A 12,886-nucleotide genomic window follows, 5' to 3' on the forward strand; every position below is an offset into this window, starting at 1 on the left:
TAGGTGTGACAGACCTGCAAGTCGCTGGGTCTTTGAATGCCTCCCTCCCTTGGACCAGGACACTGAAGCATGGTGAGGAATTGACTCCTTGTTTGAGTGGGAAGCAGGGTCTCTAAGAGGAAGCAGGCCTTTGTTTTTTCTTCCTCCAGTTTCACTTCATAAGCCGTTGCCGCGTTCTTGACTACCATGTCTAGACCCCAAAGTCATCTGGCGGCGAAGTCCTTGAAAGGTACGATTCCACAGCCTCTTCTGGGCTTTCGGCGTCGAGGTCCTGCCAATCCAGGTCCTGTGCCATCGCGGATGCTGAGCCGAAACTCTTCTGCTGGTCTTCCTCGCCTTACTCATCATAGTATAGGCCCTCTTCCTCTTGGTGTTCCTGGGGCTCGGGAGTTCGGCGGCCCCTCGGCGTCGAACTCCTCTTCTTTGATTTCAACTATCGTCATCTGTGGTTTCAACGGAATCGTGAACCTTTTCGTCAAACTCTTTTCCTTTGCAGGATGTTATCCATTTCAGCCTCGAGCCTTTTCACCTCTCCATTTCAGCCGCCTGTTCGGCTTAGAGTGGTTTGGCTGATCGCTTCAAATTAGTCGATGTCGAAGTAGCCATCGGGTCCATTTCCTTCAGAGTCAAGCGGTCCTTTTCTTGGACGTGCTTCGACGACCTTGGCTTTTCGCCTGTTTTCGCCATCTCGGAGTCCTTTTCGAAGGATCCACTGGGCTGTTTGTCCCTGGATGCAGCTGCGGCCATCGAGATTTTCGGCGCCAGTGCTCCTTTCGTGGACTTACTCTGTTTTTCAAGAGTCTGACTCAGGCTTTCGAGAGTGTCAAGGGTTTAGGGGTCGACGTGTCTCCTACCTCTTTAGATGTTTTCTTATCGGTCTCTACGGCCGTGTAGTCATCTGGTCCCTCGGCGATGTTTTACTCTTCGTTGCTGGAGAGGCCCAGGTCCCGAAGCGACGGAGGTTGGCCTTTGCCTTGCATGTTGTAGTTTGCTCTTCTCGGTCTCTCTCTAACCCTGAGAGTCTTCGGGGTGAAGACGGAACAGGTGTTGCAATCCTTGCTCTCGTGGTCGACCGGTAGGCAGAGGTTGCAAACCAGGTGCTGGTCCTTCTGCGTGTATTTGTGGTGGCAGTTACAGGAGAATTTAAAGTGTGTTTTGTCCATTCCTGCGCTCAGGGGGCCCCCTGTGTGCGCATTCTCCGTCTTACATCGAAGTTCTCAAAGTTCTCCTTCTTAGTCGTCCTTGCTCAGTTATCTTTTTTCTCGAAGTCTTCTCCAATCTTTTTAGTGTACAAAAATCGGTCTTTTCCCTCTTTCCTCCAAAAACTCTGGAGCCTCTCGGTGACGATCCAGACCCAACGACGGAAAAAAGAATCTGAAGATAGCGCCCAAAGGTGGGAGCTTCCGCAGGAAGCATGCGGACGTCACAGCAAGTACACAAAAGGGTGGGACGTAGATGCTCACCTGGGCTACCCAACCACTAGACCGCGGAATAATGCACAGCATAGTGAATCCATAAAGACTCACGCTGCAAAACCATGGGTCTAGTCCTTCTCAACACCCAGGGTTGCATCTTCACACCCAGTGCTACAATTCAACATGCATCGGTGCACTGCAGCTGGGTCCTTCGGTCCCCACAATGTGGACGCTGAGCAGACTGCTTGTACGGATGCAAACTCCTATACTCCACAACTCTGAATCAAAAAAAACTTTTCTAAAGGCCAAAAGGCCTTAGACTTCGTCGGTATTGTTCTCGTTCGGTACCTCTACTCCATACAATCTTCCATCTCGAATCGGTCGTCGAGCCGCTACCCTTTTGCCTGAAGCCTCTAGAATTTTTGACTCCTTATCAGGGGGAGGTGCTTCCCCTGTAGTCTGAGAGTTGGCTCTTTCGTGCGTTATTAACCACTAGGGAGTCTGGCCCTGGATATAAGTGGGGTCTGTAGGAGCCGGTCTATACTTTTTTCTATTCTGGGATCGATTACCCGTGCCCTGGCTGTGTCCTTGAATATGTCAGGTGCATGTTTTAGAACTCCCTTCAACATAGGAAGTGTTTTGACACTTCTGTGCAGTAGTGAAAGTGTCTAAGAGGAAGTCCTCTTCTACGGGGTCACTGTGCATATCCACGTTGTGGAATTGCGCTGCCCTGTCTAGGAGTTAGTTAAATACTACTGTGTCATCAGTGGGTGATGGTTTAGTAGGATAAGTGGTCACATCAGGGATAGGATGTGTATCATAAGGGTCTGTTGGCTCCTTCCAAGGTTCCTCTTGATCTGGATCTTGAGGAAAGTCATAGGGGCTGTGGTTCATACCCTGTGTCTCCCTCATCGTCATTAGAAGGTGAGGTAGGTGCAAGTGGTGTGGAGGGCATAATAGGTTGAAAAGGGAGTGAGGGTCTCGTGGGAGAAGTGCCAAAGTCCTTTTTTTTTAGTGGGATAGGTGAATCAGGTGCAAAGTCCAAAGGTCTCACTTTCTTATGCAGTATGGTAACTTTACCAGTGTCTGGGTTAATGTAAATTTTTGCTTGGTCCTCGGATGGATCTGGGTGGAATAGTTCTTCCTCTACAGTCCTGGGTTTAGGCTTGGACCTTTTTGGGTCGACATAGGCAGGTTTGGCGACGACCTTTGGTGTTTTGCTGGGTTTTTTCAGCTCTGGCCCTGATTTTGGCTCGACTCGTGGTTTTTGGTCGACGGGAACTTTCGGGTCAACACGTTGTTTGTGCTCCGTAGGCTTCTTTGGGTGAGTGTCTTTCACCGGATCGACAGTCTTTTTTGGATCGACCGGTGTCTTCGGAGCGGTTACTTTTGGGTCGACAGGTTTGTCCGGCTTCCATGGCTTCGGTACGGCACCGGATGCCGGGTCGGCAGTATTTGGTTTTGGAACCGCAGGCTTGGTCGGGGACCTTCCTTGGTTCGACACTCTTCGGCTGCGCTCCCTTGCTCGGCCGACTTTCTGGGGTCGACGGCTTTAGGCTGAGCGGCCTTTGCGGGTTCGACAGTCTTTCAGCTCGACGGTCATTGGCTGTACGGCCTTTTTTGGATCGACGCCCTTCGGGTTGGTGACCTTTTTTGGCTCTGGAAACTTCTTTGGGGCAATGTGACTAGGCCCTGGGGTGTCTGAAGGTTTTGGTTTCGGAACCGAGCCTGAAGGCGGGGCTGTCGAAAGTCTTTTATGATCTTGGCTAAGGCCTGTTGGCGATGCCTCGACTGGAGCCTTTGGCGAGGGGTCAATTGGTGCCGGGGGCAGTGTACTCACGATTTGGCCCGACGGGAGTTCGTCGGAGTAGTCTTCGCCCGTGACGATCTCTAGGTCCGAGTCTTGTGCGTCCGGGTAGGTCCTGGTCATCATCGAAGATGTTGTCGGGTTCCGGTGCCTGTCGCTGCATCTCTTGCCTAGCGGCCCTTCGGATCCGTATGTTTTTTTCTCGACCGGAACTGGGCGCAGGCCGGGCAGGTTTCTTCCCTATGGTCTGGGGAAAGGCACTTGTTGCATACTGAGTGTTTATCAGTATGGGGGAACTTTGAGTTGCATTGTGGGCACCTTTTGAAGGGGCTTCTTTCCATCGACGGTCGGCTCACGAGGCGTCAAAAAGGCCCAACGGCCCGCGTCGACGACCGATTCGAGATGGAAGGTTGTATGGAGTGGAGAGGTACCGAACTAGAATACCGACAAAGTCGAAGGCCTTTAGAAAAGTTTTATTTTGATTACGAGTTGGAGTATAGGAGTTTGCATCCGAACCCAATGGCGGAAAAAAACAATCTGAGCATGGAAAGGATGCCCATGCGCACTGTAGTCCAGGGGAGGAGTCACCTATCTCGTGATACTTCGAAGACTCTTCCAAGACAAATGGCATTACTCAAGGACTAGGGACCCACAAAAACATGTAAACAGCCCTTTGTCCCACGCTGAATGCTGTGGTTTACCGAAGTAGATCGTGAAAGGACACTTGATCTGCACAATGGATAAAGAGGGCTGGCTAAGAATTTGTAGGTATGTATATATAAGTATGTATTTTTATTATGACAGTTTTGGAAAACATGAGGCTGCCAAGCCAACTAAAGTAGTCTGGAGGCCAGACCTAAAAGTGCATGAAGTGAAAAAATGTAAATACCTTTTTGGGTTATTTTTTAACAGGATGTGTGGCTAGATCATGCATCCCAGCTTCTCTGATTAGGTCCCGCAGTATGGCATCGTAAACCTTATGCAAAGCTGAATTAAGTTGTGAATAGTTTTATTGTATAGATCTTGGGCCAAGGAGGTGTTAGTGAACAAAATCAGTGGTGGATAGCACAATCTACAACTAGTGGCCCACAGCCTCAAGTACATAAAGTACTATGCAAAGCATAAAGCACTTTGGATTGCCAAGTAGCTACTCAAAATGAAAAGACTTACCTGTAACTAGAGTTCTCCAACATTGGTATCATATTCACAAGTTTAATTTATTCCCTGTCATGAGTGGGAAAGATTTAAGCATGTGAAGATATAAAAGATCCAATGTTGGAGAAGTATAATTTATGTAGCAACGTGCAGTCCTCACAATCTCACAAAACATTTATAATTTCAACGAGTTCTTGACGACCTAAAGGTTCATTGAATGAGGAATGGTTCTAGATTGGCATATGGGAGTAAAGGAGTTCTGTGCATATATTTTGAAAGCTAGGTACAAGTGCTGTGTAAAGCTTCGAGAGCACAAAAGCGAAGTGCATTAATATATGCCACACATGCAAATACTAGCCGTTTAGACTAGTTTTATATAGAGGACACAGTTGATGGCCCTTCCTATTAGATCACATTGGGCCATGCACAGTTGTAAAAAAAAAAAAATGTTTAGTACCAACCCATCTAGTAGGTGCTGCGGGTTTAACCAACCAGGCACTGGACTGCTAAAATACTCCTTCAGGAAATTAGATTTTTTACGTAGTGAAGATTTACTCCAGGAGTGACACTCTGCTATAGCATGACAGTATAAGTCACATTCAATTTCCAGAATTGTGACACCCAAGAGTACAGAATAAAATATCACAGCCTGCCCATCCGTACAACTCAATGCACCTAAAATGGCTAATTTATAAGGGGAAAAACTCACCTTATTGACAAAGAGGGTGGTCACAAATTTTCTTGGCTTGAATACATCTACAACATTACTAATCAGATCGTCATAGGAGTTTAGAGCTACGTTAGTTTCAAAACTAACGTAAGAGAATTCTGGCTCTGGCGTGATGTGAATAGTCCAGTAAGTTCCCTAAGGAAAAATTGTGGATTATTCAAAATGTTGCAAAACAAAAATGGATGAGAATGAGAAAACATTAAACAAAACAATTTACTTACATCAGATTTCATCCCATTCATTGAATAACCGCAAGGACTGAACATTGTGGCATCAATGACAGAACCTGGTATCAGGTCACGAATTCCACTCACCTACGACAAAAAAAAATATTTAAATAACTGAATCTGAACAGTGCACACCAGTTAAGCATTGCAAAAATTCAAACTTCTAAAGTATTGAAATTAAATTTCCTCTGCTCCACTGCCCTTCAAATGTACGACAAATCAACACAGAAAGACCAAAATAAATTAACTGGACATTAATCTAAAAGGTACAAAGTGCTTGCTATTCAGGTTATCAACCTTAGTCTTCCCTACTAAGATTTAGACTGTACTGCTGGGAAGGGGCTTAGAAATAAGGAATATGCTACTTACCAGTATGCATCTGTTCTTGGCATAGAGGGCTGCAGAGTGGTACATTTATGAATAGATCGCCATCTGGTGTTGGGCTCGGATGATTGCACTTGTTTTTCTCTTGGAGAAGTCTGTCGTCACAAGATCGAGGACTCCTCCTTTGGGTGTTAGTGCGCATGGGCATCGGCTCCATCCTTAGATTGTTTTGTTATAGTAGGGTTAGATGGAGTAGTGTAATAGAATACAGAATGCCCATGGAAGTGTATCTAAATAAGATAATGTTGGGACAGACACAGGTTTCCGGGGAGGCAGGGAGGGCATGTACCACTCTGCAGCCCTCTATGCCAAGAACAGATGCATACTGGTAAGTAGCATATTCCGTTCGAGGCATATGGGCTGCAGATGGTACATTTATGAATAGATTATACAGCAGTTACCTCCCTAGCGGTGGTCACCCGTGTCTGTCGCAACCGTTTGAAATAAAGTTTTTAATACAGCTTGGCCCACTCTGGCTTGTTGTGTAGCCTGCACATCAACACAGTAGTGTTTTGTGAAGGTATGTGGTGTAGACCAAGTTGCTGCTCTGCATATGTCATCTAGGGGGAATGTTTCCTAAGAATGCCATAGATGCTCCTAGCTTACGTGTAGAATGAGCTCTAGGAGGAACAGCTAATGTTCTCTTTGCTTTTATGTAACATATTTGTATACATCTTACAATCCATCTGGCAATGCCCGCTTTAGAGATAGGATTGCATTTTTTTTGTTGGGGAAAACGCTACAAATAGTTGTTTAGTTTTCCTGAAGTTTTGTGTCCTTTCTATGTAGTACAATATTGCCCTTTTGACATCTAATGTATGTAGGGCCCTTTCTGCTACCGTCTGTGGTTTTGGGAAAAAGACTGGTAGTTCCACTGGTTGATTGATGTGAAATGTTGAAATTACTTTAGGCAAGAACTTTGGGTTTGTTCTAAGAACCACATTATTCTGGTGTAACTGTAGGAATGGTTCTTGTATTGTCAATGCCTGTAATTCGCTTACTCTCCTGAGGGAGGTAATAGCTATAAGGAAGGCCACCTTCCATGTAAGGAATTGTATTTCACACCTATGCATAGGTTCGAAAGGTGGTCCCATTAGTCTGGTGAGTACTATGTTGAGGTTCCAGACCGGGGAAGGTGGTAATCTTGGTGGAATGACTATTTTAAGGCCTTCCATGAAGGCTTTGATTGCTGGCACTCTAAACAGGGATAGGTGTTGCCTGTTTTGTAGGTACGCTGCTATAGCTGCTAGATGTACTCTGATAGATGTGTAAGAAAGATTACATTGCTGTAAGTGTAGTAAATAGCAAATAATATCTTTTGTTGATACATCCAGAGGGTTGATGTTATTACTGGTACAGTATACAGCAAACCTTTTCCACTTTGCTGCGTAGCATGCTCTGGTGGTAGGACGTCTCGCCTGCTTAATGATCTCCATACAGTTTGGGGGTAGATCTAAGTATCCAAATTCTAGGATTTCAGGAGCCAGATCGCTAGGTTCAGTTGTTTGGGATCTGGGTGCATTATTTCTCCATGGTTCTGTGCAAGGTGCATGGGTAAAATTCCTAGCTTTTGGTGTGGCACCTGTGAGAGTTGCAGGAGCGTGGTGAACCACGGCTGTCGTGCCCACGTGGGTGCTACTAGTATCATGGTCATTGAGTGTTGTTGCAGCTTTCGGACCACTAATGGGATTAGTGGGAGAGGGGGAAAAGCGTATGCAAATTTGTTGGACCAATTTATCCATAACGCATTGCCCTGCGACAAGTGGTGTGGGTACCTGGATGCGAAGCTTTGGCATTTTGCATTCTGATGGGTGGCAAAGAGATCTATCTCAGGTTGTCCCCATCTTTGGAAGAATGGCTGCAGTATTTGGTGGTGCAGTTCCCATTCGTGTATTTGTTCTGACTGTCTGCTTAAGATGTCTGCTATCTGATTTTGAACTCCTGGTAGGTGTTCGGCTAATAGATAGATGTTTTGAGGAATGGCCCATCTCCAGATTTCCTGCGCTAGTCTGGATAGTTGGAGAGAGTGCGTCCCCCCCCCTGTTTTTGAATATAATACATTGCTGTCATGTCTGTTCTGATCAGGACTGCTTTGTTGATAACGTGCATTTGAAAGGCTTTCAATGCTAGAAACACTGCTAGTAGTTCTAGATGATTGATGTGCAGTCTTTTTTCCTGCACACTCCATCTTCCCTGTACTGTATATTTGTCCATATGCGCTCCCCATCCAGTGAGCGATGCATCCGCTGTTATCACCTGTGGAATTGGTTCTAGGAACGACCGCCCCTTGGCAATGTTTGTTGTGTTCCACCACTTCAGAGAGCGGTGTGTGCGGTCGTCTACCAACACCAGATCTGTAATCTGTCCTTGAGCCTGATTCCACTGTGTCGCTAAGCATTCTTGCAGCGGACGCATTTGTCGTTTGGCATATGGTATTAGCAGTATGCAGGATGACATCATCCCTAATAGCTGCATGAACACTCGCGCTGTGAGTGTTGTGGTTGAAATTTTTGAATGACTGTAAGCATTGTTTGGATCCTGACTGGATTGGGGTATACTTTGGCTTTTTCTGTGTCTATAGTAGCCCCTAGATATTGTTGAACCTTGCTTGGTTGCAGGTGGGACTTTGTGTAGTTCACCGTAAACCCTAGCTGATGCAGCAGCTGAATTGTCTTGTGTGTTCTGAAGACATTCTTCTTGTGACTTGGCCTTTATTAGCCAGTCGTCCAAGTAAGGGTAGACATGTATTTGCTGTCTTCTTAGGTGAGCTGCAACCACTGCTAGGCATTTTGTGAACACTCTTGGTGCCGTTGTGACCCCAAATGGAAGGACTTTGAATTGATAATGTTGTCCTTCTACCACAAACCTGAGGTATTTCCTGTGGGCTTTGTGAATAGGGATATGAAAGTAAGCGTCTTTTAGATCCAGTGTAAAAAGAAAGTCCCCTTTCTTCAGTAAAGGAAGTACTTGTTGGAGCGTGACCATGTGGCAATGTTCCGAATTTATGTATGCATTGAGAGGTCTGAGGTCTATTATTGGCCTTAGAGACCCGTTTTTTTTGTGGATTAGGAAGTATAGGGAGTATACTCCTGTTCCTTGTTGGTGTTGTGGTACCTTCTCTATGGCATGCTTTTCTAGTAGGGATAGTACTTCTTGTTTTAACAGTGTTCGGTGATCTTGGCTCATTGGACGCTGTTTGGGGGGATGTTTGGTGGGGTAGCTGTAAGTTCCAGGCAATAACCATGTTGGATAATTTGTCTCACCCACCTGTCTGATGTGATGTTTCCCCAGACAGGTAGGAACTGTGATAGGCGTCCCCCGACCGGTGTTATATGGTCTGGGGGGAGCTGTATGAAGTCACTGCTTTGGGGTTGGAGAGTTGCGGTTGTTGTTTCCGCGACCTCTACCCTTGTTGTGGTTACCTCTAACTGCCTCTAGAATTACCTCTGGGTGATGTTGGTGTAAAAGAGGTTGGTTGCCAGCTTGTACCTGTAATTTTGGATCCTCCTATATAGGTGGACCTACGAAAGGTACCTGTTTGAGTTGGCTGTTGCAATGCTCCCATTGATTTAGCCGTTTCCGTATCTTTTTTTCATCTTTTCTAAGGCCTCATCTGTCCCTGAGCCGAAAAGTGTTTTCTCATCAAAAGGTTGGTTCAATAATGATGTTTGTACCTCTTGTTTGAACCCTGAAACTCTGAGCCATGCATGTCTTCTTAGCATGATGCTTGTGTTTATGGATCTTGCTGCAGTGTCTGCTGCGTCTAGGGCGCACTTAATGGAAGTATTAGTTATTATCTTTCCCTCTTGTATGAGTTGATCTGCCTTCTTTTGATGTTCTTTAGGGAGATGCATGATGAGTTTTTCGAATTCATCATAATGAGCTCTGTCATACCGTGCAAGTAGCACTTGCGTATTAGCTATGCGCCAGCTGTTTGCCGCTTGGGATGCTACTCTCTTGCCGGAGGCATCTATTAGCTTAGACTGTTTGCCGCTTGGGATGCTACTCTCTTGCCGGAGGCATCTATTAGCTTAGACTCTGTCAGGAGGCAGAGCTTCTCCTGTAGTTAAAGAGTTTGCTCTCTTACGAGCGTTTGTGACCACTAGTGAGTCCAGAGGAATTTGTCCCTTGATAAATATTGGGTCTTTTGGAGCTGCCTTATATTTTTATCAATTCTTGGGTTTAATACCCTAGCCCTCACCGGGTCTTTGAATATTTCTGATGTGTGATTGAGGAGACCCTTAAGCATTGGTAGTGTTCCTGATGTTCTTTGTGCAGCAGGTAGTGTTTCTAACAGGAAATCCTCTATTTGAGGTTCTGCATGTAGTTCTACCTTGTGGTATTTTGCTGCCCTATTAATTAGTTGTGCAAAACCTGTATTATCATCAGGTGGTGAAGGTTTTGAGGGATACAGTTCAGGGTCGTTATCATTATCTGACCCTACATTATAATCTTCCCATGGGTCTGCATCCTCAGGGACCGTGTCTTCATCATCCCTAGGATGTTCCCCCTCTCCTGTGTCACTTTCTACATCTGTTATAGGTGTAGATGGGCGTGGTGTGAAAGGAGTAGTTGGCAGAGTGTGAGGAAGAGGAGAAGAGGGTGTGTCTCTAGGTTGTGGAGAAAGGGGAGGAGTTGTATTCGTCCCCATTGTTCTCTTCTTAGGAGGAGGAGTTTTGTCGTCCAACTGTTCGTTCTTCCTCTTTTTAGGTAGTTCTGTCACTACCATGCCAGTTTGTGGATCAATAAACAAAGTCTTTTGTTTGGGATCTGTTTGATGCTCCTGTGTCGGTACCGAAGTTTTTGGTTCCGAAAAGTGCTTTTTCTTCTGACTGTCCATTTGTGTTTCGGCACCGAAAGTTTATTCGAATCCGATATTTTCGGTGTCAAGGATGTCTTCGACGTCGAAGCATGTTTCGGTTTCGACATGGAATGTTTCAACTTTGAGCTTTCCTTTGTATGGAGCTTCGGTGTCGATGTCGAGGTGGGCCGCTTTTCGGATCCACCATGGTGGGATACCGAGTGTTTCGGTTTCGTTGCCGGGCCCGAAGGCGGGGCGTCGGAAACTTTTTTCGGTTGTCTGACCGGGCTCGGAGGCGGGGTCGACACCGTGCGGGGTCAGTTCTTTGGTAAAGGGACGTCGTCACTCACGGTTTGATGAACGTCAATTTCCTAGACGTCGGACTCGTCCGCTTCTGACCCCGCCTCGTCCTCCTCCTCCTCTTCGGGGTGCTGGTCCTCGAACAGCTCCGGGATTGCCTGTGACTGCATTCTCGATACCTCGTGTCTTCGGGCTCGACGGTTTCTAATCGTCGACTTGGAGGAGAATGCCGCGCAGGCTTCACAGTCCCTGGATTCGTGTTCAGGGGACAAGCAGAGGTTGCACACCTCGTGTAGGTCCTTGTGTGGAAACTTAGCACCACACGTTGGACATTTTCTGAATGGAGTCCTTTCCATGGACTCCGGGCTGGACTACGTCGAGATGGACCTCCTGGTCTCGTCGACGTAGCAGTTGGAAATCTTGTTGTTGACGTCGAAATGGAAGTGTAGTCGCGTTCGATAACAATACCGTCTAATTGGAAAGGGAATACGCGCCGAATATAACTTTTTTTGTCGAAGTCGATCCGGAGCGCTTCGATCCTCATCCGAACCCGATGGCAGAAAAAACCAATCTAAGGATGGAGCCGATGCCCATGAGCACTAACACCCAAAGGAGGAGTCATCGATCTCGTGACGACAAAGACTTCTCCAAGAGAAAAACAAGTGCAATCATCCGAGCCCAACACCAGATGGCGATCTATTCATAAATGTACCATATGCAGCCCATATGCCTCGAACAATAAGTTACATATCTGGAACTGTAATTCTCCAGTATTGGAATCTTTCATAGTCACATGCTTGAATATATCCCCCATAGTCTAGATGGGAGTCCCCGGGTACCTTATAAAAGTAATGTCACAATAGACATAGAACATAGAGGCCTGAGGCATTTTTTGTTTAGCAACATAGTGTCCTTAATAAAAAGGAACAAACTTAAAAGTCCAACAATCAGAAGACAACACACTCTAGAACCTTCCTCAGAGAAGCTGCAGTGCCTCAGATGGTTCATAGCACTACTGCATACGTATGTACAATACAAATAAAGGCGAGCTTCCCTAGGGAGGTGGGTAGGTCGCATGTGTATCTATGAAAGATTCCAATACTGGAGAAGGATTATGTTACCTACCTAGTATCTGTTCTTGGCATGTAGAGCTGTAGATTCACATGCTTCGCATACTCCTGTCATCTAGTGTTGGGTCTGGATGTTTGCAAGGTGTTTTTACTTCGAAAAAGTATTTCCCAGTCACGAGGTAAGGAGACTCTTCCTTTCAGTGATAGAGTGCATGGGCATAGACTCCATTGTTAGATAGTTTTCCTGAAAGAGGGTGGGAATGGAGTATGTGAGTGCAAGTACAGAGATGTCCATGCAAATGTAATTTAAATAATGAAAACTGAAATTACAGGTGTTTGGGGAGGTGGGAGGGAGCATGGGAATCTACAGCTCTACATGCCAAGAACTGATACTTAATGGGTAAGTAACAATCCATTTGAAGCATGTGTGCTGTAGATACACATGCTTTGCATTAATTATATAGCAGTATTCTGCCAAAGCGGTGGCTAATCAGTAGATGTTGCAGCGGTTTGAAAAAGGGTCTTTAGCACTGCTTTCCCTACATTGGCATGATGGGCTAAAACATCTACACAATAGTGTTTGATACATGTGTGTTGTGGAACATGTTGCTGCCTGACAAATGTCAGCTATAGGGATGTTACCTAAAAAGGCCATAGACGCTCCTATTTTATGAGTGGAATGTGCTCTAGGAGGTATAAAGTTTTAAACGTTAGCATAGCAGGTTTGAATGCATTAAACAATCCATCTTTCAATACCAGATTTAGAGATAGGATTGCCTTTGTGAGGTGTAGCAAATGCAACAAACAGTTTTGTCCAACGAAAAGCCTTTGTCCTTTCAATAGAATACAATAACACTCTTCTGACATCAAGAGGATGAAGAGCTCTTCCTGCTACTGAGTCAGGTTGAGGAAAGAACACATGCAACTCAACTGGTTGGTTGATCTGAAAAGCAGAAACCACTATGGGAAGGAATTTTGGGCTGGTGCTAAGAACTAC

General features: G+C 45.7%; 1 protein-coding gene across 3 annotated transcripts in view; it reads right to left on the reverse strand.

The window, feature by feature from the left end:
• AMD1 (adenosylmethionine decarboxylase 1) overlaps positions 1–12,886 on the reverse strand; it is a 137,608-nt gene that overhangs the window by 13,531 nt on the left and 111,191 nt on the right. For all 3 annotated transcript variants that reach the window (XM_078649162.1, XM_078649164.1, XM_078649163.1), the window contains 2 exons: positions 5,329–5,421; positions 5,087–5,242 (listed from right to left, as the gene is read on the reverse strand). In XM_078649162.1, coding sequence (XP_078505288.1) covers positions 5,087–5,242; positions 5,329–5,421 — 249 coding nt within the window. The remainder of the gene's footprint in view (positions 1–5,086; positions 5,243–5,328; positions 5,422–12,886) is intronic.

This window comes from Lissotriton helveticus, chromosome 6, assembly GCF_964261635.1.
Source record: "Lissotriton helveticus chromosome 6, aLisHel1.1, whole genome shotgun sequence".
Lineage (NCBI taxonomy): Eukaryota > Metazoa > Chordata > Amphibia > Caudata > Salamandridae > Lissotriton > Lissotriton helveticus.